The 23,830-nt window shown below is 48.8% G+C and overlaps 3 protein-coding genes and 1 long non-coding RNA gene across 4 annotated transcripts; 1 reads left to right on the top strand and 3 right to left on the bottom strand.

Moving 5' to 3' along the window:
* Window positions 1-5,420: 5,420 nt before the first annotated feature.
* On the bottom strand, window positions 5,421-9,361 carry LOC127297473 (hexose carrier protein HEX6). Its single transcript, XM_051327783.2, has 3 exons — window positions 8,885-9,361; window positions 7,965-8,287; window positions 5,421-6,756 (listed from the first exon to the last, which is right to left on the bottom strand). The coding sequence occupies exons 1-3, from the start codon at window positions 9,018-9,020 to the stop codon at window positions 5,635-5,637; spliced, it is 1,581 nt and encodes a 526-aa protein (XP_051183743.1). The 5' UTR covers window positions 9,021-9,361; the 3' UTR covers window positions 5,421-5,634.
* Window positions 9,362-11,700: 2,339 nt separating this feature from the next.
* Window positions 11,701-13,870, top strand: LOC127297472 (uncharacterized). Its single transcript, XR_007849179.2, has 2 exons — window positions 11,701-11,818; window positions 12,518-13,870. It is a non-coding gene; the product is annotated as an uncharacterized lncRNA (long non-coding RNA).
* Window positions 12,904-15,226, bottom strand: LOC127297471 (uncharacterized). The gene is made up of 4 exons (XM_051327782.2): window positions 14,807-15,226; window positions 13,770-13,937; window positions 13,519-13,627; window positions 12,904-13,301 (listed from the first exon to the last, which is right to left on the bottom strand). The coding sequence occupies exons 1-4, from the start codon at window positions 15,134-15,136 to the stop codon at window positions 13,105-13,107; spliced, it is 804 nt and encodes a 267-aa protein (XP_051183742.2). The 5' UTR covers window positions 15,137-15,226; the 3' UTR covers window positions 12,904-13,104.
* A 3,773-nt stretch (window positions 15,227-18,999) lies between these two features.
* On the bottom strand, window positions 19,000-23,434 carry LOC127297470 (uncharacterized). The gene is made up of 5 exons (XM_051327781.2): window positions 23,185-23,434; window positions 22,934-23,072; window positions 22,220-22,446; window positions 19,643-19,900; window positions 19,000-19,530 (listed from the first exon to the last, which is right to left on the bottom strand). Exons 1-5 carry the CDS (start codon window positions 23,374-23,376, stop codon window positions 19,219-19,221), a joined length of 1,128 nt encoding a protein of 375 aa, XP_051183741.1. The 5' UTR covers window positions 23,377-23,434; the 3' UTR covers window positions 19,000-19,218.
* Between the last annotated feature and the right edge of the window lie 396 nt (window positions 23,435-23,830).

Raw genomic sequence — 23,830 nt, 5'->3', positions numbered from 1 at the left:
AACACCCGGTCGGCGTAGGGGCGCACCGCCTCCATCAAGCGCAGCACCTCGGCGACATCAAACTCGCCATTCTCCGAGGGGAAGCCAGCCGTGACCTCCTCCACATCAAACCCCTCCGAGTAGTGGGCCAGCACCATGCTCAGCGCCATGGTAATACCCACGCGGCAAGAGGAGCGGCGGAGCCAGTCGACCACCGCCGGAATGTTGGAGACGGCCTTGAAGACCGACGGCGTGTCCCGTGGAATCACCTCCCGCAGACTTAGATACTGGAGCGCCGCCAGGATCTCCCCCGCACAGGCGATAATGCGCGCGGTCGCAGTCGACAAGCACTCCCGCGGGGTCGCCGTCTCCACGAAGTCGCTCGTACCTGAAACCAGCAACAAGAAAAAATTCAAGTCAGAACTCGCTCCCGGTGCGGGCTCGCCACGCTCGGGGACTGGCCCCCGAGGCCGACTCGCCACGCTCGGGGACTGGCCCCCGCGGCCGACTCGCCACGCTCGGGGACTGGCCCCCGAGGCCGACTCGCCACGCTCGGGGACTGGCCCCCGAGGCCGACTCGCCACGCTCGGGCGTAGCTACCTTGAGCGGACTCTCCCACCCGGCGATCAACAAAAATCAAGGAAGGACTGCTGGAGCTTACCAAGGAGCTGCCGCGACATCTCGCGGACAAAAGCCTCGAAGATGGTCTTCTCGGCCTGCACCGCCAGAACGATGCCCTCGGACGCCTCCTTCTCCGCGGCCAGCTCCTTGGCGTGTTGCAGCTTCAAAGCCGCAACCTCCTCTCGCAGAGCAGCGGCGGCCCCCCGCGCGGCGTCCCGTGCCTCTTTCGCGGCCTCCAGCTTCCCCTTGTACTCCGCGATAACGTCCTCCAGTTCCCGGCTCTTGTCCTCTAGGACCTTTGTCAGGTCCACCACCTCCGCCTTCGCCTTCTTCCGCGCCTCTTCGGCCTGCTTCGCCCGAAACTCGGCTTCCCGGTAGAAGGACTCCTTCACGAATCCTTCCCGAGCCTCGGCAAGCGCCTTCGCCTGCGCCTCTGCTACAGGAAAAGGGATGATGAGAACAAAGGACAACACGCATACGCGCGACAAGGAGGGGGAGACAAGTGAGAACGACTTACTGCCCAGGGCGATGAGCTTGCTGTTCTTCTGCGCTGCCTCCTCCACAAGCGCCGTCAATCTCTTCACCTCCGCCTGCACAGCGAATGGCGCGAAGGTCAACAACAGCAGTCCAGGTATAAAAAAGAGCCTCGACTCGCCCCTTCAGGCCAAGTCGACCCTCGGGGACTGGGGGAGGACCGGACTGCGAGTACAGGAGTGCTTACCACATGCACTTCACCGAGCGCTGTGTGGAGCTCAGTGAAGGTCAGAGTCGAAGGCGGAGGACGGCGCGACTCGGCCGCTTCATCCACCTGCATCACCGCCTCAGTCGACGGCGCCCCTTCAGCTCGCATCTCGGGGTCGCTGGGACGGACTTGGTCCCTAGCGGCCTTGGACCGACGCTCCTTCATCGACGCCGAGAGGCCACCCTCCTCGGCGGTGCCCTCTTCGACCTCGGGCGCCACGACATCCGCCCCCTGGGCTTCAGTCGATCCGACGCCTGCTGACTCCTCCTCTACCACGGGGGGAGCGGCGCCTGGTCCCATCGCCGCGCTCGCCGCGCCCCCGCGACCCACGCTGGCCAAGGGGAAAGTCTCAACAATGGGCTCGGCGCGGCTGGCGCTCGCATCCCCCGCCTTGCTCGCAGCGACGGGCTCTTCCCGAGCCGACCCCGTGTCCACAGGGTCGGAGGGTGCCTTCTTCGTTTCTGCGGCCTTCTTCAGGTCGGCCGCTCTTGTGGCCGCTGCCCCAATCGAGGCGGGTCTTGCCAAGACCTTCCTCTTGGACCTGCGGGAATTGAGGCGGGTCATTCATAAATCCCGCCCATAAGGAAGCAAAGCTTGGCAGGAGACACTTACTTCACCGTGGGGATCGCCTTCACGCCCGGACCGGCTCGGGCTCCAGCGTCGATGGCGTCCTTCAGAGGGCGTTGGAGCTTTATGGAACCCTCGAGAATAGTCTGGCGCAGCCGCTTGGGCTGCGGCTCGACTCCTCCCTTCGAGGGCTCCCCTTCCTCCGGGTGTGAGGTCGCCTCTTCGTCCCCGTCACCCTCCGGCGGCCTCGGAGCACCCTGCGACGAAGATGTTGCGCCCCTCTTCGCCCCGCGCGGGAGCCGGACGAAGTCCCTCGCTTCGGAGTCCGACTCGGTGTGATCCTCCTCGTCATCGACCTCCTCCTCCTCGCCTTCGGTCATTTCTGGAGGCTCTTTCCCCGCAAGGGGGGGAAGATGATCGGCGACCTTCTGCCATCGTTGCATTCGGACCGAGGAAATGAGTTAGAGAAGGAGGAGCGCAATCTGGGCCTCCCGGGTCACAGCAACGAACAGATCAATACCTGGGGCGCCGGTTTGTCCTCGGAGAAGGGTTGCAGGCCGTCCTCAAAGGAAGTAAAGGCGGCCGTGGTGATCTTGGCAAGCGCCTTCCGGTACTCGGCCTCGTCCCACTCGGTCGCCATCGACCGGGTGCAGTCGTTCTGCCCCCGGTATTCCCACATAGAGTGGGCTCGACACCGCAGGGGGATCAAGCGACGACCGAGCCAACAGTTGTACATGTTGGCCGCCGTCAAGCCGTCGTCCTTCAGCGCCTGGATCGCCTGGCGCATCTCCTTCACCACATCCTCCTGCTCGCGCGGCAGCGACCGGACGTGAGACGCCGAGGGACGCTGGGCTCAGGGTCATATTGAGGGATGCAGACCTCACCGGGGGGAGTGTACTCCTTGGCGTAGAACCAGAATCGGCGCCATTGCGATTGCGCCTTCTTGGGGAGCGCCATGTCAATGAAGCTCTCCCCGGACTTCACTTGGAATGTGATCCCGCCGTTCGGGATGAGCGCTTGGTTGTTCTTGCTGACCCGGGTCGCCCGGCCGTGGAAGATTGACACCCACGGCAGGAAATATGGCGGGCAACCCAAATAGCACTCACATAGCGCCACGAACAGCGAGATTTGCTGCACGCTGTGCGGCCCAAGGTCGCATATCTTGATGTTGTAGAAGGCCAACAGCTACCGGATGAAGTCGGAGGAGGGGAGCGCGAATCCGCGGTCCAGGAAGCTAAGGAAGAGCACGAACTCGCCCGGCCTCGGAAGCGGTTCCACCTCGTTTGGCGCCGGGACCCGCCATCACTCCTGCTTGAATTCGGGAATGACCCCGGAGGCGACGTACGGGAGGAGGGACTCGCGTGTGACATTGGACTTGCCCCAACCTCTCGCCGCCATGACTGCGCTTGGAGCTCTCAACAGGAAGTAGATGAGAAGAGAAGGGGAGGAGAATGCGGCGGAGTGATAAGCCCTAACCCCTGGACTCGACCTTTTATACCGCTACACTCGCTCAAGCTAAGCATGAGATCCGTCCGTTGATTCGCCGCGAAATCGCCGCCCCGTGATTGACGGTCGAGATTAACAACGGGTCCGGCGGAACGGGCGTTAAGCTAGCCGTTAACGGTCACATCAGGCCCAACGGTCAACTACATGCAAACGGCTCGCGCCTCGGTCAACGTGAAATCTAGCCGTTGGCTCCTCCACGTGTCCGCACACTGGACCTACGCCGACTGGCCTACGACGACTGGCTCACGCCGACTGTCAGACGACGACTGGCTCATGCCGACTATCATACGCCGACTGGCTAATCGAGTTCAAGCGATTGGAGACTGGCGTCCAGCTGGTAATTTCTTCTTTGGGGAGCCCGGCGGCGATTCATCTTAATCCGTCCATGTGGCTCTTCGCGACCCGCTCCGGATCCGCGCCTCGTCACCACCGCGCTCGGAGACTACTGATGGGGATATGCCCATAGGGGGTGGGTCGCCAGTCCCACTCGCCATGAGGATGAAGGCCCAGGAAGACCGTCAGTCGCCTAGCCGACTGGACCCGAAGGCGACTGGGCCGAAGATCCAAGGAGGAGATCCGTATGGCCGGATAAGAAGATTACTTGTAGAAGGGTGATGTATCCCGGATTAGTAGCAACTGATACGATTCGGAGTTATCTCCTTGTAACCCTAGACCGGGGGTGGATATATAAACCCCCGGGCTAAACCCTAGAGAGCACGACATCTGAGATCCGATCTCCCCTGTAAGCTCTTGGCTCTACGCCGACTGAGCCCCCCATTGTAATTCTCCACTGAGCAATAAGATCTAGCAGGACATAGGCCTTTTACTCTCCGGAGGGGCTGAACCTGGGTAAAACCTTGCGTCCCTTGCACCTCGACCCGCAGATGGCAATGTTCCCTTGCCCCCGCATCAACGAAGTGCTACCCCCTGTAGCATCTGCCGTGGTCATATCCACGACAGTCATCACTTCATCATGATTTGCACGGTTACTTGCAGTCTGAATGGAGCTCCTCTCCTCTATAGGTTTGTCGATGCAGGCACTTGATCGAAGTGGATAATCCTTGGACGACATGGTAGCGATTGGTGTCTTCAAAGGAGTTTTCCTAAGGGACTATTTTTCCTTTTTTGAATGAAGAAAGAAGTCCACATAACCCCTTAAGTTTTGGGTTTGGAACGCTAACCCCCAAGTTTAGATTTGGGCACTTAACCCCTAAGTATCAAATACCAGGCAATTTGCCCCCTTGGCTGTTTTCATAGCTGTTTTGGTCCACGTGATAAGTGGTTTTAGCATGGTTTCAAATAGCCGTCTATAGCCTGGCGCGGGCTATAACCTTTTGGGACACCTCCCGCTATGTCTATATCATTTATAGGTTATATGAGAAAACCCGCTAATAGTCGGCTATATCCCCATTTAGCCTGTATTTAGCCTCTAATTTAGCCGCTAAATCTCCCTATTATATGAATTTCTCTTGTCTCTTTTTTTATTTCTTGTTTATTTTGTGTTCAATATAGTTCGATAAAGTTGTGACTTGAATAGTTGAATAATTGTTTGCCTTGAATAGTTGAAAGAGTGGTAGGTTGAAAATTATGTTTAAGCCATATTTTTCTTTTTTCTTGTTAAGATATGACTGAAATTTCACATGTATTTGAAAAACTGCTAAATATACTAGCCCGCTATGGTCCAGCTATAGCCTTTGTCAGCCTTGAAAAATATTGTTGCTAATAGCGGGCTACCGCCTTTGTTACTGTAGGTTGCACTAGCATCATCTCTATTATTTCCTTTCTTCTGCTACTCATTTGGTGCCTCTTTCACCTGTTGGATGGACTGCCAATATCATGTGTTAGACTGTTAGTACCTCCCCTCACAATGAGTCATGTTGTGCCGCAGTGATAGCTCTTAAACTTCGAAAAGGAAATCAAGTATAAGGTGATTTCATACAGAGATGATATCTTATCTTCTGACATACATATGCAGACCTTACAAATAGTTATGGTGTGCCGCGGATACGCAAAACTGCCTTTAGCCATTAGAAATGTCAATTTAATCATAGGTTACATACTGACAGTTGCATTTGATTCGACTACTGAGCCAGTTAGGATACATACAGCATATATCTATATGAGCACCTTCCCACCTTGTACATGCAGATATAGTGATCAGCAGACTAGTTGATCATTTTGTGTTACAGGTTGTTTTAACCCCAAGAAGATGCATGTCACTAGTTATTATGTGGTGTGGTGGACAAGGCAATGGTTCCTGGTGCAGTTTGCGTCTGACCCGCCTCTTGTTCCTCCTCCTCCTCCCCAACAATCCTCTTCCAGAACCAGTGCCCCCTCCAGACCTGCTCCATCTGCTCCATGGGGAGCTGCTTCGTCTCCGGCAGGAAAAAGAAGACGAACATGGTCATCACGCACACCCACCCTCCGAAGAGGAAGAAGGTGCCGAACTTGAGGTGGCACAGCATGGCCAGGAACGTCTGCCCGATCAGAAACGTGACCAGGAAGATGACTGCGATCACCACGCTCTGGCCGGCCGACCTGATCTCCAGCGGGCAGATCTCCGTCGGGACAAGGTACGTCAGCGGCCCCCAAGACCACGCGAACCCCGCCACGAACACGCACATGATGACCAGCACCAGGTATGCGTACTCCTTCTCCATGACCCCGTGGTCCTTGAACTTCACTGCCAGGACGGCGCCCACCGTGAACTGCGACAGGATCATCTGCACGCCGCCGACCAGCAGCAGCTTTCTGCGCCCGAACCGGTCCACGACGATCATTGCCACGATGTTGGCGGCCGTCGCGCAGAGGCGCGTCACGACGGCTGACATGAGGGATGCACTCTCCTTGAGCCCGATTGTGCGGAACATGACAGGCGCGTAGAAGTTGATCACGTTGATCCCAGTGACCTGGTTGAAGAAAGGAATGAGGAGTGCTATCACAAGCTGTGGCCTGTACTTCTTCTTCAGGATGTTCCGGTACGGGTTCTTGATTGTCCGCGAGATGTTGCTAGCGGTGACCAGATCATCGAGCTCTTTCTGGACTCCGGTCGTGCCACGCAGCCTCTGGAGCATCATCTTCGCCTGGTCGACATTGCCATCACGCTGGATCAGGAAGCTGGGGGTCTCAGGAAGGAAGATTGCGCCAATGGTTAGGAATGCGGCAGGGACAGCGGCCATGGACAGTGATATCCTCCACCCCCATCCTCCTTCAATTTTTGCCACTCCGTAGTTGATGAGGTTCGCAATGAGGATGCCGATGCTGATACACAGCTCGAAGCCGTTGTTGATGGCACCACGGTACTGCGGTGGTGCCATTTCTGAAAGGTACAGTGGAATTGACTGCAGAAATATAGCAATATTTATTATTACCCTACTCATTAATTAGTTACTACCAGTATAGAAGAAATCAATAGTCTGCAATATTCTCCCTCCCTGAAAAGATATATAATACTTGTAGAGGAGGACAGATGCATGAATATCCCTTCTAGATTTTATGAATATACATGAAAAAGATGGGACAGCATAAAGTTTCAGGAGTGCGGATCGTGCATTTACTTTTGCAAAAGAAAATTTATATGGGCTTTGCTTTTAGTGAGCATCATAGTGAACTTCCTTTTCTGTTTTCTGACTGATGTGAATAGCCACCGTTGTTGCTCTTGGCCCATTACTGTAGCTAGTTGAGACATTGATCTATTTTGTTGGTTTCTATCTGTTTTTATCTGACTAATAATTCCCATATTTTACAAACCAGAAACCATCCATTCATTTCCTCCTCAAAACAAAAAAAAAATTGTACCAATTAATTCTGGCTGGAACAGTGGTTGAAAATTTGACTTGTGGACTGAATTGTCGTTGTGCCCATGAAGAAGACTGCTGACTTGACTTTGATTCCAAGTATACACTTGAAGCATCTCACATAGGACAAATTTTTCCATGAGGTGAGTATTTCTGGAGCCACAAATAATTCCAAGCATAATTAATTAATGCCAATTGCCAATTTATTCTGGCCACGGGAACGGTTGGAATTTGACTTGTTTCAGTACGGAGTAGTACTAATTAAGAATTGCAGTTGTGTCCATGAAGAGGACTGCTCACTTGACTTTGGTCCCAGTTATACTACACCTCTTGAAATATCTCAGACTTGACATTGTACTTGAATTATTTTTTAACAGGCTTGAAATGTATATGTGTGAAAAATAATCTCTCTCGTCTCTGGACAGCAGATAAGTAGCTGCCACTTGCCCGTTTCGACAAGGACAAAAGTGGATCTACAGTAGGACTGTGAGCAGTGGGTGCTTTCCGGCTAGACTGTAAGAAAGCTACTTTCAGAGAATGAAGTTGAGTGATTCTAATCTTGGGTGGGTGTGTGGCATCGTCGATATGGACACCAAATTTACACATGACGTCTGCCGCCCTCATGTGAGTTTGGGCAAGTCATAATGTCAATGAGAAACTTGGACTTGTGAATGGAATATTTGTTCAAGACAAATTAAGGTTAGGCGGGTAGTAAGTGATGATATGATTGGGATATATACATGGGCGGGTACCTGGTTGGTGAATCCGAGGCCTATGCCGAGGAGGATCCGGTTGATGAGCAGCATGTAGACGTTGACGGCAGCGCCCCCGAAAACGGACCCGGCGATGAAGACGGAGCCTCCTATGAGAATGGATGCGCGGCGGCCGTACTTGGTGGTGACGGAGGAGGCGAAGAGGGTGGCGACGAGACCGGCGATGTAGAGGGAGGAGGTGAAGACGGTGAGCAGCTCGCTGTCAAAACGGCAGTAGTTGGAAACGTGGCTGTCCCCCTTCATTTGGTGGTAGACGTCCGGGAAGAATTTCTTGAGGAAGGACTCCATCGACGTCACTCCGCCTGTATGTACAACCAGTCAGCATAACTAATCAGTGGGTCTTATTAAATTGCGGTGCTACTAGTAGTACTAGGATTAGTAGTGGACAAGTAGTAAGTAGTAATCCTATAAGTGGCTGATGATGAGACGGCGAAGCAAGGCTGGCTGGACCGATATAGCTAGTATGGAGATGGATGAAATTCGTGACAATCATGCATACTGATATGGGAGTAGCAGATAGGAGTGCCCACGCCCGCCACCAGTAGAGTGTTAAATGCAGAAGCTCATCTATCTATCTATCTATCTATCTATCTATCTATATATCTCTCTAGCCAGCTGCTGCGAAGAAAGAAAGGACAGGAGCTGCTTCCAATCTGGCATTACCAGTACTTTTTTTTTTTTTTTTTGAGACAAGGCATTACCAGTACATGTACATCCAACTTAATTAACTTATTCATTGTTATGGCCATGGTAACCGTGCGTGTGGTGGTGGTGGTGGTTAGGATGGATGCCTTAATTTGTCCTGTCGATATTTGCAGGGCCAGGACTATCCAAGCCCAGCCCAAGATACAGATATCTGAGGAATGGAAATTGTTGTTGTATAAGGTGTGGTGTGGTACCTGAGATGCCAAGGTCGTAGCCGAAGAGGATGCCGCCGCTGCCGGCGACGATGCAGGAGAGCACGACGAAGGAGGTGACGCGGCCGTTGTAGCCCGCGCCGCCCGCCGGGCCGTCCACGAAGGCGCCTATCGCCATTGATTCTGGACTCGCTAGCTGAAGCTCACTCGAGGCCGGGGACTGCGTGGGAGATGGATGTGGGGAACGAACGCGCGCGGAGAGAGTCCTCTCCTTCCCTTGCGTACCTTGGTCCTTGGGATGGGCTGCCTAGCTACTATTTATTGGAGTACGATCGAGAGGCAGTGCTGTTATCTTCTTGTGTTCGATCTGGTGAGCAATGGCAAAGGCGACGCTGCTGCTATCCTAGCAGCGGAAGAAGAGAAGAGAAGAGAAGAGGAGCCCACTGGCTCACACTCTCCCGCCAGTTTGATGCTTCTGGCCGACGGGTTTCTTCTTTGGATTCCGAGACATCACACGCTATCTGCCACTGCCAGCGGTCACACGCACACACAAGTTTTGTCTCGCATCAAACCCGGTGCCTCGCACACTCGCACCTACTATGTGTGTGTGTGTGCTGGCTCGGTGGGGACCACGCGTCGGTGACCTTGGGCGAGGGCCAACATGCCACATGCGTCGGCTATTCCAACTCCTCTACCTAGCTACCTCATGAATTCATTGTTGGTAGTACATCCACATGCATGCCCAAGCATAATCTTTCTGTGGGACATTGGCGATTTAGTTATTTGCATAAGTATGTGTGCATTGCTGAGTACATTTCTTGTCCCGTGTCAAATATTTCAACACAGAATAACCATATCTCCTAGCCGGTGGAGTAATTTCATTGTCTTTCCGGGCACATATAGTGGCCCTAATGACACGATTTTCTTTCATTCTCGAGTTTGTAGATTTTGTGTGGTGCTTCAGGTTTTTTTTTTTTTGGAGCAACCGGCAGGAGCTCTGCCTATTCATTAAGAAGAGGGAAATATGACCAGTTTATAAGGGAAACTGGCCGAAAACCGATACAAACGCAACACCCGTGTCTAGTTTATAAGGAAAACCAGACAAGAAAAACCAAACGGCACAGTTTTCAGGGAGAAACCGGCGAAAACCACACACCTGGCCACACGACCTATAGCAACTAGGTCTGGAGCGCCGCCGAATGACACCAGCACGACGGCAACAGCGAGCGCCGCGACTGCCTGGGTCGCACCCTCCATTTCAATGCTTCAGGTTTGTGGTGTATCTTCTTTCTTGTTTCTGGACTGATTTAATAAAATGCAATAAATGATATATGAATTTATTCCATGCAGCAGGGTCGCACCCTCCATTTCAATAAAATAGAAGATAACCCCATATGGAAAATGTTCCACGGTCTGACCAATTTGCTCGACACCACACGCCCAAACATTGAGGTTGCACTGCTCGACACCTTTGGTCAATCTGTCGAGATGGAGCTCTAGACTATAATAATTGAGCGGCTAACATGGATAAGTTTGATGGGTCAGCCAAGGTGTTGCCATGACCACGTGTTGGCCACCACTCATGCACCACGAGCCTTCCGCACTCTCTCGGCATCACCTCACTTTAACCTCCCCCCCCCCCCCCCCCCTTCGCACTCTCTCGGCTTAATTTGAAGGATCAAATATGTTGACTAGAGGACGGGGTGAATAGACAAGTGCATATTTCAAACCAATTTAGTCGATTTTAGGGTTACCTATGGATAGATGGATAAAGTTCTTGTAAAATGCAACTAGGTGAAAAGAACCATATATGGTCTGGCAAGCAAGATACGAGGGTAAACCAGCTAGCCCTTGAGTTTGGCCTTGATTACGATATTTATCATGTTCTTCATTATGGCCTTGATCGTGATGTCGATTGTGTAATTGGTCTTGAGGCAGGCATGGGGTTTGAGGTTCCTTATGGTCAATGTTGCCACCAGAGAGAGAGAGGAGGTAGTCGATGACATCACCGCGGTCGCAGGTGAAGGAATAAGTGTCGCATGTTCCCGAATTGATGCGGCGTCTCCACCCACGCGTACCTGATGGCGCTCCCTTGCGCCCGCTCGAACCTACTTCACCCCAAAACAACCGAATCAAGTATTTCCAGCCACCTGGTTTAGGGGTGCTGATTCAGGGAATGCAAGTTTCTCTCCGAATGTCATTTTAGACGGTGCCCCTGTCATGCTGTCCTGCAAGAAACTGCTGGAGCTAGCAACGACTTTTTTACTTTGTTCTGAATTATTAGGAAAAGCAAGCAACAGCAGAAGCTTCTATGCATATCCATCCATTGGTTTGGTCCCTCCCTAGCTATGGTTTGCTTTAGTTTCTCCTTTCATTCTTTTGAAGCAAGACAAACGAATAAAGCAGTATATCTATGAGAGGTACTGGTCATCAGTAAAGTTTCGATACCATCCACGAGCAATGCAGTCTGGAGACACCAAAGAGGAAAAAGAATTCATTGTCACCTTATTTTGCTTGATCAGATGCCAAGGTACAACATACAGTACATATATACCAGTCGATGTTTCTGCCATTCTATGGACAGAAAGACACGGCGTATATTGATGAGAAGATTTCTCTGCTCTAGCCAGCTGTACTGCATCGGTTTGTCTGTCGGTATATTTTTTTTACCTTTTTCTGGAGGAAAATCCATCCGTCAAATCATTCTCTTTGTCTCTTTATGTTGCTATTCAAGTCTGGACACACAAATAAAGCTACCAATGCACTTATCTGCAACTTTGTACATGTGGATCGTCCTGTAACCATGGAGCAAAAGGTAGACCTCGATATATAACGGTGGCATGTCACCTCCATTGATTACTTCGATTATTCGTTCACTTCTGCGAATATACATACAAATGCGACTAGGTGGAGTTTTTCCCTTTTTTTGCAGATCATCAACTACAATAATATCAGAAACTCTGGGGAGGATTAGAGGTTTGCCTTCTCTTTTTTTTGCGAATCATAGCTACAATAATATCAGAAACTCTGGGGAGGATTAGATAGCCAACAACAACTGAAAACACCCCACCGGAGCGAGGGGGGGGGGGGGGGGGGGCATCTGGATATGCGTTGCAGCTGAGCTGTAGTACATGAACTTCATAGACTTCTAGTATATAATAGATCTATTCAAGTGTGTGTTGTGCAATGTTGACGCTGGGTAACTTGTTAAAAAGATCCAGGGTTTAGTTCGGAATATCACTGAAGCTTTGTGTGGAGTGTTTATGTGAGCAATGTACTCCCTCCGTCTAAAAACATGTGTCTCACTTTTGTCTAGATACGAGATGAATTTTAGTTATAGAGACATCCATAAATTTATCATTTTTAGACGGAGGGAGTATAAATTTTAAACATGGTGTTCATTTGCAGCATTTTGATATAATATAGGTGCAAATGGTTTATAAATTTAAGTCCCCAAAAGTGCATTGCTTGGTTTCTAGTTTCTAGTTTCTACGTACCTACCATTTGCAAACACATGTGTATCTTTCGGTACATATACTCTACGGCATAGTGGCGATACTTCTATGAAGTGATAGTAAGCACAATGTCTTTTCTGTGCTGTTCTCCGTATTTCTTCTGCACTCCTTTCTATATCTTGACATTGATGATTGATCTGTTCTTCTGATCTGTTTCCAGCTTTCTTTGTTTGCCAAGCCGGAGCTTGATCATATGATGGTGAACATAGCTGCATGTATTTAATTTTTATGCTTAGTCATCGGAGCTTGATCGTATGATGTGAAATGATTTTTTTAACTGCAAAGATGTGATGAGCGTGAGAAATTTCTGAGGAATGTATTGCTTTTCATTAGTAACTAAGTCACCCCTGATCTCAAATCAACGACGAGTGCAAAACCCGTCAGTGGATGTCCATGATGAATCAGCTATTACAAATTGGTTCATCAGAGGTGAATGCAAGTTGCAACCTTATTTAGATCACGAGACAACAATTCCAACCCACTGAATGCAACTTGCAACCTTAGATCGCAACTTTCCAATTCCAAACACAGTTCGAAACAGGGAGGGAAATTGAACTCTATCTTGCTTATTGTACCAATTTACTTATTACACAGGGCTGGTACAAAATTCAGAACCGGAAACTTACATGTATTAACAGTTTAACACCAAACATTCTTGCGGAAAAAATGGAAATTTCAAACTAAATCTGAACACTCCTGTCCAATGCTCTGAATTTTGCAATGTTGTGGAAAGATCTGACAGTTTTATCAGGGGAGGAGGTAGTGTATGCCTGTTGTTGGGCCGCTTCTATCCGCCAAGAGCTTGAGTAGGCTCTCACCACTCTCACTCTCACCCTCGCCCTCAGCCTGAGGCTGCCTTTCAAGAAGAGAGTATGCGCAGTACTCCACATCGTAGACCTCCACACCCGTCCCGAAGCACGCCACTGATGAACCAACAGCCTCACCTGCAAGCAGCCTCATCTGTTCAGTTCAAATTGGATACAAAAATCTGCAAAATTGTTATACTGTCTGAACTGAGTAAACACGACACATTCGCCACATCAACACTTCAGTGTAAGTTGGATATAACAAATCAGCACAACTGTTATGCTGAATCTGAACTGGAAAACCACGATAAGTTACGTGTCTCTTGCGGCTTGATGCTCTCGAACTCAAACTCACCGTGCGTTACTAAAAGTAAGTTCTCGTCAGGATATTTGTCAGCAAGGGCCTTGATTACACTGGCGTATCTAGTTCTTGCCGCCCTGACAGACTCTCCCCACTTGGGTACCTGCAGTGAAAAGATCTGACAGTTTAAGGCATGGTAGATTTATGTGACAAAACTGACTGCCAATGCTGACTTGACAAAGTAGGATTACTGGCTGTGTCAACTATGTCTGCACAAAGGGGGGAAATAACAAACAAAAGCAGACCTCCGGGTAGAGGGGCTTGGTAGAATGGTCGATGGTTCCTGTTGGTAAGATGGCTTCGAGTTCTGCCAAGTCAGGAAACCATGTGTCGACGCTGGGCGCAACCTGGCTAACAAAAACGCCCATTGCTTCGGCGTTCATCATCTCAGACAATCCATACTCAATTGACACCTGAAATTCACACAGAGATTTACTACCACTGTGAAGATATATTGAATGCGGGAACAGCAAAGCATGAAAGTTGAAGCTCAGCACTACTTTCACAAAATCTGCACCAGACAACGTTATGAGCATACTAGCAGTTCTCTCTTCTGATGACCTTTAACAGTACAGCTGACGGAATGCATCCACATTATTAGAACAAGCAGGTCGTCAATTACATGTAAATAGAGATATCCGGGTAACTGTGTATATCTCCCGATCATATCATGCACCAAGAGTAAAGCCCTCACCAAACAAAAAAGCAGCCTAGCCCTATACTTTGACGCTAGCCGAGTCAACAGACATATATCTGCCATGAACTCGACCCTTCTGACATGAAAAGTCGGGAAAAAATGTGCACGAGATTCGCTTCCGTGTATATCAGAAATTCAGAACGCAAATTGGAGAGCTACACTATTGCAAGATCAATATCTGTTCAAACAAGTTGAACCTCCTCGTCTTTTTAACAGTAGGAGCAACTTCAGCTCAGGTGCCAGAAAATTGAAAACGTTAGTTGAGGTTCAAGAAACAGTCAGTCAGTGTGACTGAAACCACTTGTTTCGTGCAGTCTCAAGTTCAGGTTTAACACGGTGCGGATAGATCTTGGAGATAATAATTCTCAAGGCTGAAATCAGAATCTCATTTGATGTTGCATTTGACGCAATGACTGATCTAACTCCTACTAGTACCAACTCTGACGCCAGTCATCATCAGGAACTCGGGATCCAGTCAAGTAAATACCAACGCGGTCATGGACGAACGAACGAACGAATGACGAAAGGGGATCCATCCATCCAAGACAAGACAGTGGAGGGAGTGAGGGAAGGAAGAAATTAGACCTTGACGCGGGATGTGTCGAGGGGCACATTGGCGCTGGACTCGACGGCGGCGGCGAGCGCGGCGTCGTCGGGCACGGCGCAGAGGGCGGCGACGGCCTGGGCGGCGGTCTGGAGGCATCGGAAGAAGGGGGATACGAGGACGCGGTGGAACTGGTAGCCGTCGGCGGCGGCCTGCGCCCGGATGCGCTTGCCGACGGTCCAGGCCCTGAGGATGCCGGCGTCGGTGAGGGGCGGGTCCCAGGGCCGCGGCTTGTTGGCCGGCCACATCGGCTCCGCGTGGTCCAGCCGGTCACCGTGCCGCATCACCACCACGCGCTGCCGTGCCGCCATTGACGTCAACCTCTCTCCTCTGTTTCTTCCCCTGTTTCTTGGGCAAGAGAAGAAGCCACCAGGTCCAGGTGGTGTTGCTGTTTCTCCGGTTCCTTTTGAAACAACTTTCTTCTTCTCTCTTTTTATAAACCGGAAAGGGTGGCGTTTACAATTGTGTCTCTTCTTTCGTTTAGTAATTTTATTACTATGATATATCTGACTTTTGAACAACTTTTTTTTCTCACTAATTTTAGACAACAAATAAAGGAAAGGTAAAAACATTTTTGATAAAATGATCATGATGTCTACTTGTGAACAACTCTTTATGCTATAATTCAAAACAAGCAAACAACATAGATTTAAAAAAATGGTGAACAACTCTTCTAACTCTTTCTCCAATCTATACTGTTATATTGGAGTTGGTCGTAGGTCGTACAATGCGTTTGGTGAAGGAGATTGGAATCATCCGAACCGCTCGATCTAAATCAAAGCCTCCGCGCAAAATCCATCCATCCAATCTACTTTCCATGGTGAATTGCCCCTCCTTCCGGACCTTCCCCTTAATGCCCCTTATCAATCAAGATATAAATCGTAATCAATTGGTACTACCCTACGTACAAATCCCACTATTAAGGCGTGATTAAAGATTATTCCTTTTCCTAATACTAATCATATGGCATGCAGCCAAAATCTGAAGAAAAACAAAATCATGAAACAATCCCATCCTTCTCCGTTAACGAAGGTATCTAAAAAAGCCGAGACAACCCATCTTTTGCGTTAACGCAGGTCTCTTTCCCCTTAATCTCCCAAATATGACAGTTTGTATAGAAGCAAATTGTCTGCTTCTTTTCTTTACTGCTCCCTTCTGCTCTTCCAATCTAAAAAAGACGATGATCCTGAGGTGCAGGAATATTTACGGGCTACGTGCTTACGGAATTTGTTATGGGCTGATGTGTCAATCAGTTAGCATATGCGGGAGATTATTGTGGACCCAACTGAAAGCATTCCATCCAATAATTTATCAAGACAATGTGTCCGTAAGCAAATTTTGTGTCCCCACGTCCGTATGTGTAGCATTATTGGTGTAGGAAAGGAGCAAGGAGCGGCAGTGATGACCACATTGGCGACACCCTCGTTCAAGCTGACCGCCATGATGATGTCGTAGTCATGGTGTTGTCGTACGTTTGGTACGTACGCAATGGCAGTCGTGGGCATCGGCATGGTGATGGCGTTCGTGGATGCGGAAGATCGCGGTGGCACGTGGGGTGCCACAGGAGGCGAGCGCCGCCGGTTCTGCGCTAACGAAGGCGGTATAGGCTTCGCGGTGTCGGCAACACCGTGGAGTGCATCTTTCTGTAGTAACTGGAATTGGAGTTTCTCGAAAGAACAAAAAATGGTACAATGAAGTTTCAGGAAGTGTTGGCCTAGCTTAGATCACATGTAAAATCCGGCCGGTAAATTGGAATCTGAAACATCTGAAAGTTATGCAATAAGATTGTAATTGTAAGTATTAATTCTTACTCCAACACATCATCCTGTTTTTTTGTCCGCAACATGAAGGGAATAGAAACGACGGCGATGGCGAAGGCATTTTAGGAGCTGGCCCATGGGATGAAGGACGATGGCGGGGAGCTCTGCCACAGGCCCTTTAGAGTTCTATATGCACTGGTATGTATGCTTTTCAACTCCATGTGCATCGCCTTCGAAGGTAGAACTTATTTGGCTCACCCCTGATTTTTTATTTTTGGTAATTTGTTGTTCCCTCAATCTTCTATTTTTTAGGACCAAGTTGTACATTCACTTTCCTAGAAAAGGGACATATATCTTATAAGGGACCGCCTCTCAGATGTTTTGGCTTAGTTAAATTTTTGTACTATCTCGCTTCAAAAATAATTATCTTAGTTTTGTCTGAATACGGACATATCTAGACATGTCTTAGTTGTAGATATATCCGTAACTAGAAAAAATTGAGACACTTATTTTTAAACGCAGGGAGCACTTGCATTCTCATCTGATCTTGCAGCGTCCCCCCACAAGTACCGAGATGTACAATCTTCAAGATGTTGATATGTGGTTGAAGGAATCTGGTAGTCTGATAGGAAAATGATTCACTAATAATTAGCTATTTTCTTATATGCTGCATTCGCAGAACAATACCATTTTGTGTGCTTGCAAATTGCCCCATGAAAGACAGTTGCAATAAGTAACACGAGTTGCTTGCCGAGACTCTTGCACTGGTCGACATGGCCGCTGCCACGGATAACGACGGTTGGGCCCTTTTCGTCTTCGCCTTCTAGAAGTAGACTATCGTTGTTGAGAACCTCGGCTTGGTGGACCGCCACCGAGACAACTGTGATCATCGCCATGGTTTCCACCATTCAAGACAAACCACTAATTAAGCCAACTCCTTCTCCACCTTGTAGTAGAGAAGCTGCTCGCCGAAGACCCCGCCTACTCTAATGCAGATGGGCCTTCCTCGAGGATGCAGGGGGCGTGGCTGGGGAGTGCAAGCTCAGGTGAGAGGTACTCGTCGCGGACTACCGTGTTGTGCATCGCTGTTCCTTTGCAATTTTTTAGCTGCTAGCCTTTGTGCCATTTGGTGGCGTACCCTGAAGCTCCCTGAAAGCTTTAGGCTTAGTTCTTTTGGGCTCGAGCTTATGCATAAGCCACTGTGGCTTCAACTGCTAAAAAAATCGTAGTGAATTTTTTTGATGATTTGTGCCAATTCAGTTCTTTTCGGCTTCCACTGTCCCAGCTTATTGTTTGAGTTGTGTACTGAAAAGTCTATAATGCCCCTTTAATGATTTGTGCTTTGTTCAGTTAGAAATTGCAAGCCGTACTACAATCCAAATAATATTGGAGCACTAGGTTTGTGCAGTTCTGAGCTAGCTATAGCTATGTCTAAATATTATCGCTTGTGCGGTAGGCGCAGCACGGGAAGTTACCCTGCACTACGTTTGTGCATTTCTGAACTCCCCTGCATTACGTTTGTGAATATCTAAACCACCACTGTTGAACTTGCTCGCATCAAAGGGAGAACTCGGGACATGAGGAGACCTGGCCGGAGGAGGCCCCGCCGATGGAGGAGGTAGGCAGTTCGGAAGGAGCCAACGTTGGTGAAGGCTGTAGCAGATCGCAGGAAGAACTTTTTGGTACACTTACTCAAGTACAATAGAAATAAAACTAAAGAATATTGAATATAAATATTTAGTCGAGTGCTCATTTAATATTTATAAACGATGCAAATTATAACGGTTGTGAAAATATAATTCAGACGCGATAGAATTTTATGAGTTTATAGAATAACTTGTGGCGGTTTTGTTTATACACATAATTTTTTATATCTATTATAATTATATATACTGCGAGAAAAAACAGGAGCCGTAGCAACGCACGGGCATTCAACTAGTTTAAAACTAACAAACGAGTTAGATAAAAGTTGCTAACCACATAAGTATGTTGCTTAGTTTCTTCTTTTTGCTTTATTTTATTTACACTAGAATTATTGTTAATGTTCATAAAGTCGACTTGTGAACAACTCCAAGATGATAAAAAAAAAGGATCGCTCATAATAACCAAACACATAAAATATTTGAAAGAGGTTTGTTCATTTCTTCTTCTCTCTACCGAACAAGAGACAGACAGGTAAAAAGGTCAACCTGTGGTGCAAAAGAAAAAAAAAGTGTGATGCTACGTGGCGGCCTCCAATCTCACAACCAATGAAGACATGACATGACACGATCACACACACAGCTACTCTTTTTTGCTACTCACCTGAAAGCATACCTGGCCATAGGCAGCCCGGCCCGAAAAACTCGGGCCTGGGCCAAGAAATGTTGGCCCGAATGTCAGGCCGGGCCTGGGTAGCCAACTTTTCTAGGCCCAGGCCCAGGCCCGGGAATTTCAGGCAGGACTTCGGGCCAGCCTGCCCATGGCCAGGCATGCTGCCATACACACATCCTCTAAATTCAATATGAACGGGTGGGACACACAGAGGAGGATTCAGTGTTCAAATGCAAACATAACAAATTCAGACAAACATATCATCCCCATCCCCTATTTATTTAGATACTACCTCACTGAACAGTGAAAAAGGTGTGTGTCTAGTTGTCCGGGATGAGCAGTATGGACCCGGAGGTCTTCCGGGCCTCGAGGTCGGCGTGGGCGCGGGCCGCCTCGTGCAGTGGGTAGGTGTGGTTCACGCGGATGCGCAGCACTCCACTGGCCACGTTGGCAAACACCTCACCAGCCGACTGGAGCAGCTCATCGCGAGTGCCTGTGTAGTGCAGCATGCTAGGCCTCGTTAGGAACAGAGACTTGGGAGCCAGATCCCCCATCGAGATAGGGTCGGGCGAGCCCGAGGACTGCCCGAACGACACCAAGTAGCCGTGGGGCGCCAGGGATTGCAGAGAGGCCTGCATACAGAAACAGATGTCAGGATGATATTCTGCATCTGTAAACTCACACATAAACAAGAGGAAGAGGCAACACAAACTAAGGCCTAGTACAAGTGTAAAACAGCCTTACCTTGTACGTATCCTTTCCGACGGAATCATAGACCACATTGACACCTTTTCCCTCCGTAATCTCCTTGACTCTCGTCGCGACATCTTCCTTGGTGTACATGATCACATGGCGACACCCATCTTGGGTCGCATGGGCAGCTTTCTCTTCATTTGAGACGGTTCCAATGACAGTGGCGCCAAGGGCATTCGCCCACTGACAAAGGAGTGAACCGACTCCACCAGCAGCAGCGTGGACCAGAACAGTATGGCCAGCTTCGACCTGCAAGATAATCACAGTCTAATCAAGCTCCCCTGTCATGGCAATCAAATAAATCACGGAGTACTGTTAAAGCCCTGAGCATATCTCGCATATAAACACACCGACTAATAACATGGCATTCCATCAAGAAAATAACAGGGCATGCAGCACTCCACTATGCAATAATCTATAATGAGGAAAAGCCCCATGTTCAATCTTACAGTGGGTGGTTTTTAGTATATAATACATTAATACCTTGCACTTCAGCAGTTTAAATAGTTTACTAGCAGAGTGCCCGTGCTTCGCCACGGATATTGAACAAATTCATATGCTCATAGAACTGAAAAATTATGAACAAACATAATTTATAACATTTTGAGCCTGCTATCTTATTAGGACAATGCTCTATGAAAATACGCACTCTAAGAAAAACAAGACGTTTAATCCTATCGACCTAAAAAATAGGACATTCTGCCCCCTCAGCTAATTTGCAATCACGAGTAATATTCCAAGTTGAGAAAAGAATTGCTTATTTGTTCTTATCATTGAACACATTCCAGCTCTCCGTGTCCTTGAATCACCAAAAGAATCTATGCTATTTCATTGCGATAGTTAAACGGAATGGCCAAAATAGATGGCGTGATGGTGCAGGAATAAAATTCATTGTTTTTAATTAGACCAAATTCAGATGCTTTTTGTTTTTCTCAAGAGTGCTTGCGACTTCAATTTTTGTAAGAGACTCTTCGTAGCCCATGGATCAAGAGTAAAAATATCTGCATTTCCGTGGCAGAGGCAGAATTAAATTATCCAAGAGCAACCGGCCTAGACCTGAAGGCGGAGGATCCTCGATCATATTGTTCTTTGCCCCTGACAACCACGTCAGGGTCTCAGGAATCTGCATGTTCATCAACAAAAACGCACAAAAGACAACACATCAATAACAGGCTTTTTAATAGTAGTATTGATTAAGAGTGTTTACATCACATCAATCTTCTTGACTTGTATCCATACCGGCAATCATCAGTGTGAGGTGGGCCTTGTTGAGCGGGCCAGCGGGGACACCACGACCGGCGGCGCTTGCCACTCCCTGAAGCCTCCACAGTAGAAAATCCGCGAGCCCCCGAAGCAGGTGAGCTCAGAGTCCACTGCCATGGTGATTTATTCGAGCGACAGGAATCGAGTGGGGAGAAAATTCTCAGTTCCCACCCGGTTTCAGAGAGACATCAATCCCGTCCGCCATCGCCACATGCGGGGACGACTGAGATTGGATTGCTCATGCGGCGTTGTCACCACTGCCATGGTGATTTATTCGAGCGAGAGGAATCGAGTGGGGAGAAGATTCTCAGTTCCCGCCCGGTTTCAGAGAGGCATCAATCCCGTTCGCCTTCGCCACCTGCGGCGCCTTGCCGCCTTCCCAATGTGAGACGCAGCTATGTGCGGAGAGGATGGATTGGTGGGCGGCCTTATTCGTAGCTTTTGACCGAGACAAACTCCTGCACGACCACTATCCCAACAGATTTTCATTTAAGTCGTGCGTTGCTTTTGGTTTTTTGTGCGTCGCTGGTTTTCTTTGCCGAGCCTGGGCTGGTTTGTTACTTGGACGTCTGGGCTGTTTCTATTGGGCCTACGAAAAGTTTGTGACTTGTTTGGCCTGTTTGTGACACCAGGCAGTCACCTATTACAATTTAATAATAAAGATTAGGCCTTCAACAAATAACACATACTCAATAATGATCATGCCCCCGGAGACATGTGTCGTTTTTTATACATCCTGATTGACCAACGCACAATTCTTTACTTTAGGAATTTAGTATGAGAAAAGAACAGATATCAGACAAAAGTTCAAATGGAGACTATATGTATTACCAGCAAGCACACTGAAACACTACGATACTCTCTTAGGATGAAACATAGATATATGTACATATCATGTACACATAAAAGTAAGAGATGAAATATACATGTACAGCAAGAGAACTGAGTTCCAGCTCAGTGGCAAGGCAAGCGAGTGCGCAGCCAGCCCACCCGGGTTCGAATCCCCATCTCGCGGTAATTTCGCAGGGAGGGGCGAATAAACCGGGTTATCATCCTAGCGTCCATCCGCGGGGAGAGTCTCATCCTACCTAACAACGTATAGCCAAGGGAGGGATTATTCCCCCGTTGGTCAACGTTTTTTTTTATACATGTACAGCAAAAGAATGAGGATGCAAAGAGTGCTGTCTGTAAAAGGACATGAGGACGTGTCGACCACCCCACCTTGGATTGCTAAGCAGGCAAGATTTACTCATCCAGTGAAAGATCCATGAACCTCAGATAACAAAGAAGAAGACCTGAGTGTACCTTGAACACGCGGCGCACTAAAACATGTACAGTCATCCCCTTGAGCATGATAGCAGCCGCCGTCTTATGGTCTATCGAAGAGGGAACAGGAACAGCCACATTGGCTGGAAGAATCTGCTCTTGGGCATAAGAACCCATAGGCTTGCCTGCGTAGGCGACAACATCCCCGACTTTCCTGCCGGTGAGGCCAGGCCCTACTGCGGTCACCACGCCAACAGCTTCCATACCTGGAGATGGTTGGAACATGCATAGACCATAAAGCCGGATAGTAGGGCGGAAACATCATACTAAGAATCTGATAAAAGGTGCTCGAGCCCAAGGATATAAGCAATATTCTGAATGTTGTGAAGCATATGCCATGGGACCGAGCACCAATTTTGAGTGAGGAATGAACTGAACTGAACCATTTTGTTGTTCTTATGATGAGTACATTCAAAACAAGCGATGATCCCAGTTAGTAGTTCCTAAGATATTGGTGCGTGGCTTCAGACGTGTATGAACTAGGTAAGCGTGGCAAGGGTTGGTTTGAGTGGTAATAACTAGGCCAGGCCGGGGTTTGCTCAATTTTACAGGCGTGCGTTACCTACCAGGGATCAGTTCTTCCGTCCGTCAACAAATTGACATCAGCAAGGTATAGTCTAAATTCTCTTTTGATGAGCCTGTGACGAAAAGATTGGATTGGAGGAAGAGAGATGCAGAGTAATGGGGCCGTACCTGGTGTGAATGGGAGTGGCGCGGGGTAAACCCCCTTGCGGAAGTAGACGTCGATGAAGTTGACGCCGATGGCGGTGTTCTTGACCCGGATCTCGCCGTCCTTGGGATCCCCCACCTCCACCTCCTCCCACCGCATCGCCTGCGCGTCCATCCACTCAGAAATCGAGATTACCCCCCGCCCCGCGCGTGCGCCCCCGGCGAAAAGAATAAGAAGAAGAGAAACAGGGGAGGGGGGAAGCGGCGGCGCTTGCCTCGGGGCCGCCGAGCTCGTGGACCCTGATGGCCTTCACCATCTCCGGCGTGTCTGCGGTGGAGCAGCGGCAGCGGAGGCGCGTAGCAGCAGCAGCAGCAGCAGCAGGCTTGAAGGTGGAGGTGGCACAAGGGGAGAAGAAGGAGAAGGAGAGTGGTAATGGTAGTCGAGTGAGGTGGGAGCACGTCGTCATCGCACGGCGACCAGCTACAACCTTCCATCGATCCGCCTCGTCACCATCTTTCTTGTTCCACGCTGTCACTGACAAATTGTTGTCTCAGTGTGCAAACTGAACGATTACGTCCATAGATGATGCGGGACCTAATGTTGAAAAGTCAGCACAAAACAACACTGCTTGAAAATGAACACTCAAAAAAAAACACTGCGTGGAAATCAATTCACAAAATAACAGATTGTTGTCATAGTGGCTAGTGGGTGCATATATTTCATACAAACAGATGTAGTTTATACAAATGGATATCACAGTCTTGTTGAACCACTCGTTGATTATGTGCAACCGATGATGTGTGAGTGACCAGGAACTGGGACGACCTGAAAAAATGTCTGTAAATTGAAAGATAACATGATATTTTTCATCTTTACTTTTACTTTTACTCAAAAATGGCACTACAAGTCCAGAGTTCGCT

This window comes from Lolium perenne, chromosome 4 (assembly GCF_019359855.2).
Source record: "Lolium perenne isolate Kyuss_39 chromosome 4, Kyuss_2.0, whole genome shotgun sequence".
Lineage (NCBI taxonomy): Eukaryota > Viridiplantae > Streptophyta > Magnoliopsida > Poales > Poaceae > Lolium > Lolium perenne.
Note: the sequence above shows the minus strand (reverse complement) of the source record. Positions and strands in the feature narration are given on the sequence as shown.

Excerpts from the sequence above, each read along its gene's own strand:
- LOC127297473 (XM_051327783.2), bottom strand. The coding sequence starts at position 9,020 with ATGGCGATAGGCGCCTTCGTGGACGGCCCGGCGGGCGGCGCGGGCTAC. Across the intron at positions 8,288-8,884 it reads CTACGACCTTGGCATCTCAG|GCGGAGTGACGTCGATGGAG; the intron begins GTACCACACCAC and ends TTGTACATACAG. Across the intron at positions 6,757-7,964 it reads GCCTCGGATTCACCAACCAG|TCAATTCCACTGTACCTTTC; the intron begins GTACCCGCCCAT and ends ATATTTCTGCAG.
- LOC127297471 (XM_051327782.2), bottom strand. The coding sequence starts at position 15,136 with ATGGCGGCACGGCAGCGCGTGGTGGTGATGCGGCACGGTGACCGGCTG. Across the intron at positions 13,938-14,806 it reads TCGACACATCCCGCGTCAAG|GTGTCAATTGAGTATGGATT; the intron begins GTCTAATTTCTT and ends TGTGAATTTCAG. Across the intron at positions 13,302-13,518 it reads CTTACTTTTAGTAACGCACG|GTGAGGCTGTTGGTTCATCA; the intron begins GTGAGTTTGAGT and ends GGCTGCTTGCAG.
- LOC127297470 (XM_051327781.2), bottom strand. The coding sequence starts at position 23,376 with ATGACGACGTGCTCCCACCTCACTCGACTACCATTACCACTCTCCTTC. Across the intron at positions 23,073-23,184 it reads ACGAGCTCGGCGGCCCCGAG|GCGATGCGGTGGGAGGAGGT; the intron begins GCAAGCGCCGCC and ends ATGGACGCGCAG. Across the intron at positions 19,531-19,642 it reads TCGGAAAGGATACGTACAAG|GCCTCTCTGCAATCCCTGGC; the intron begins GTAAGGCTGTTT and ends TTCTGTATGCAG.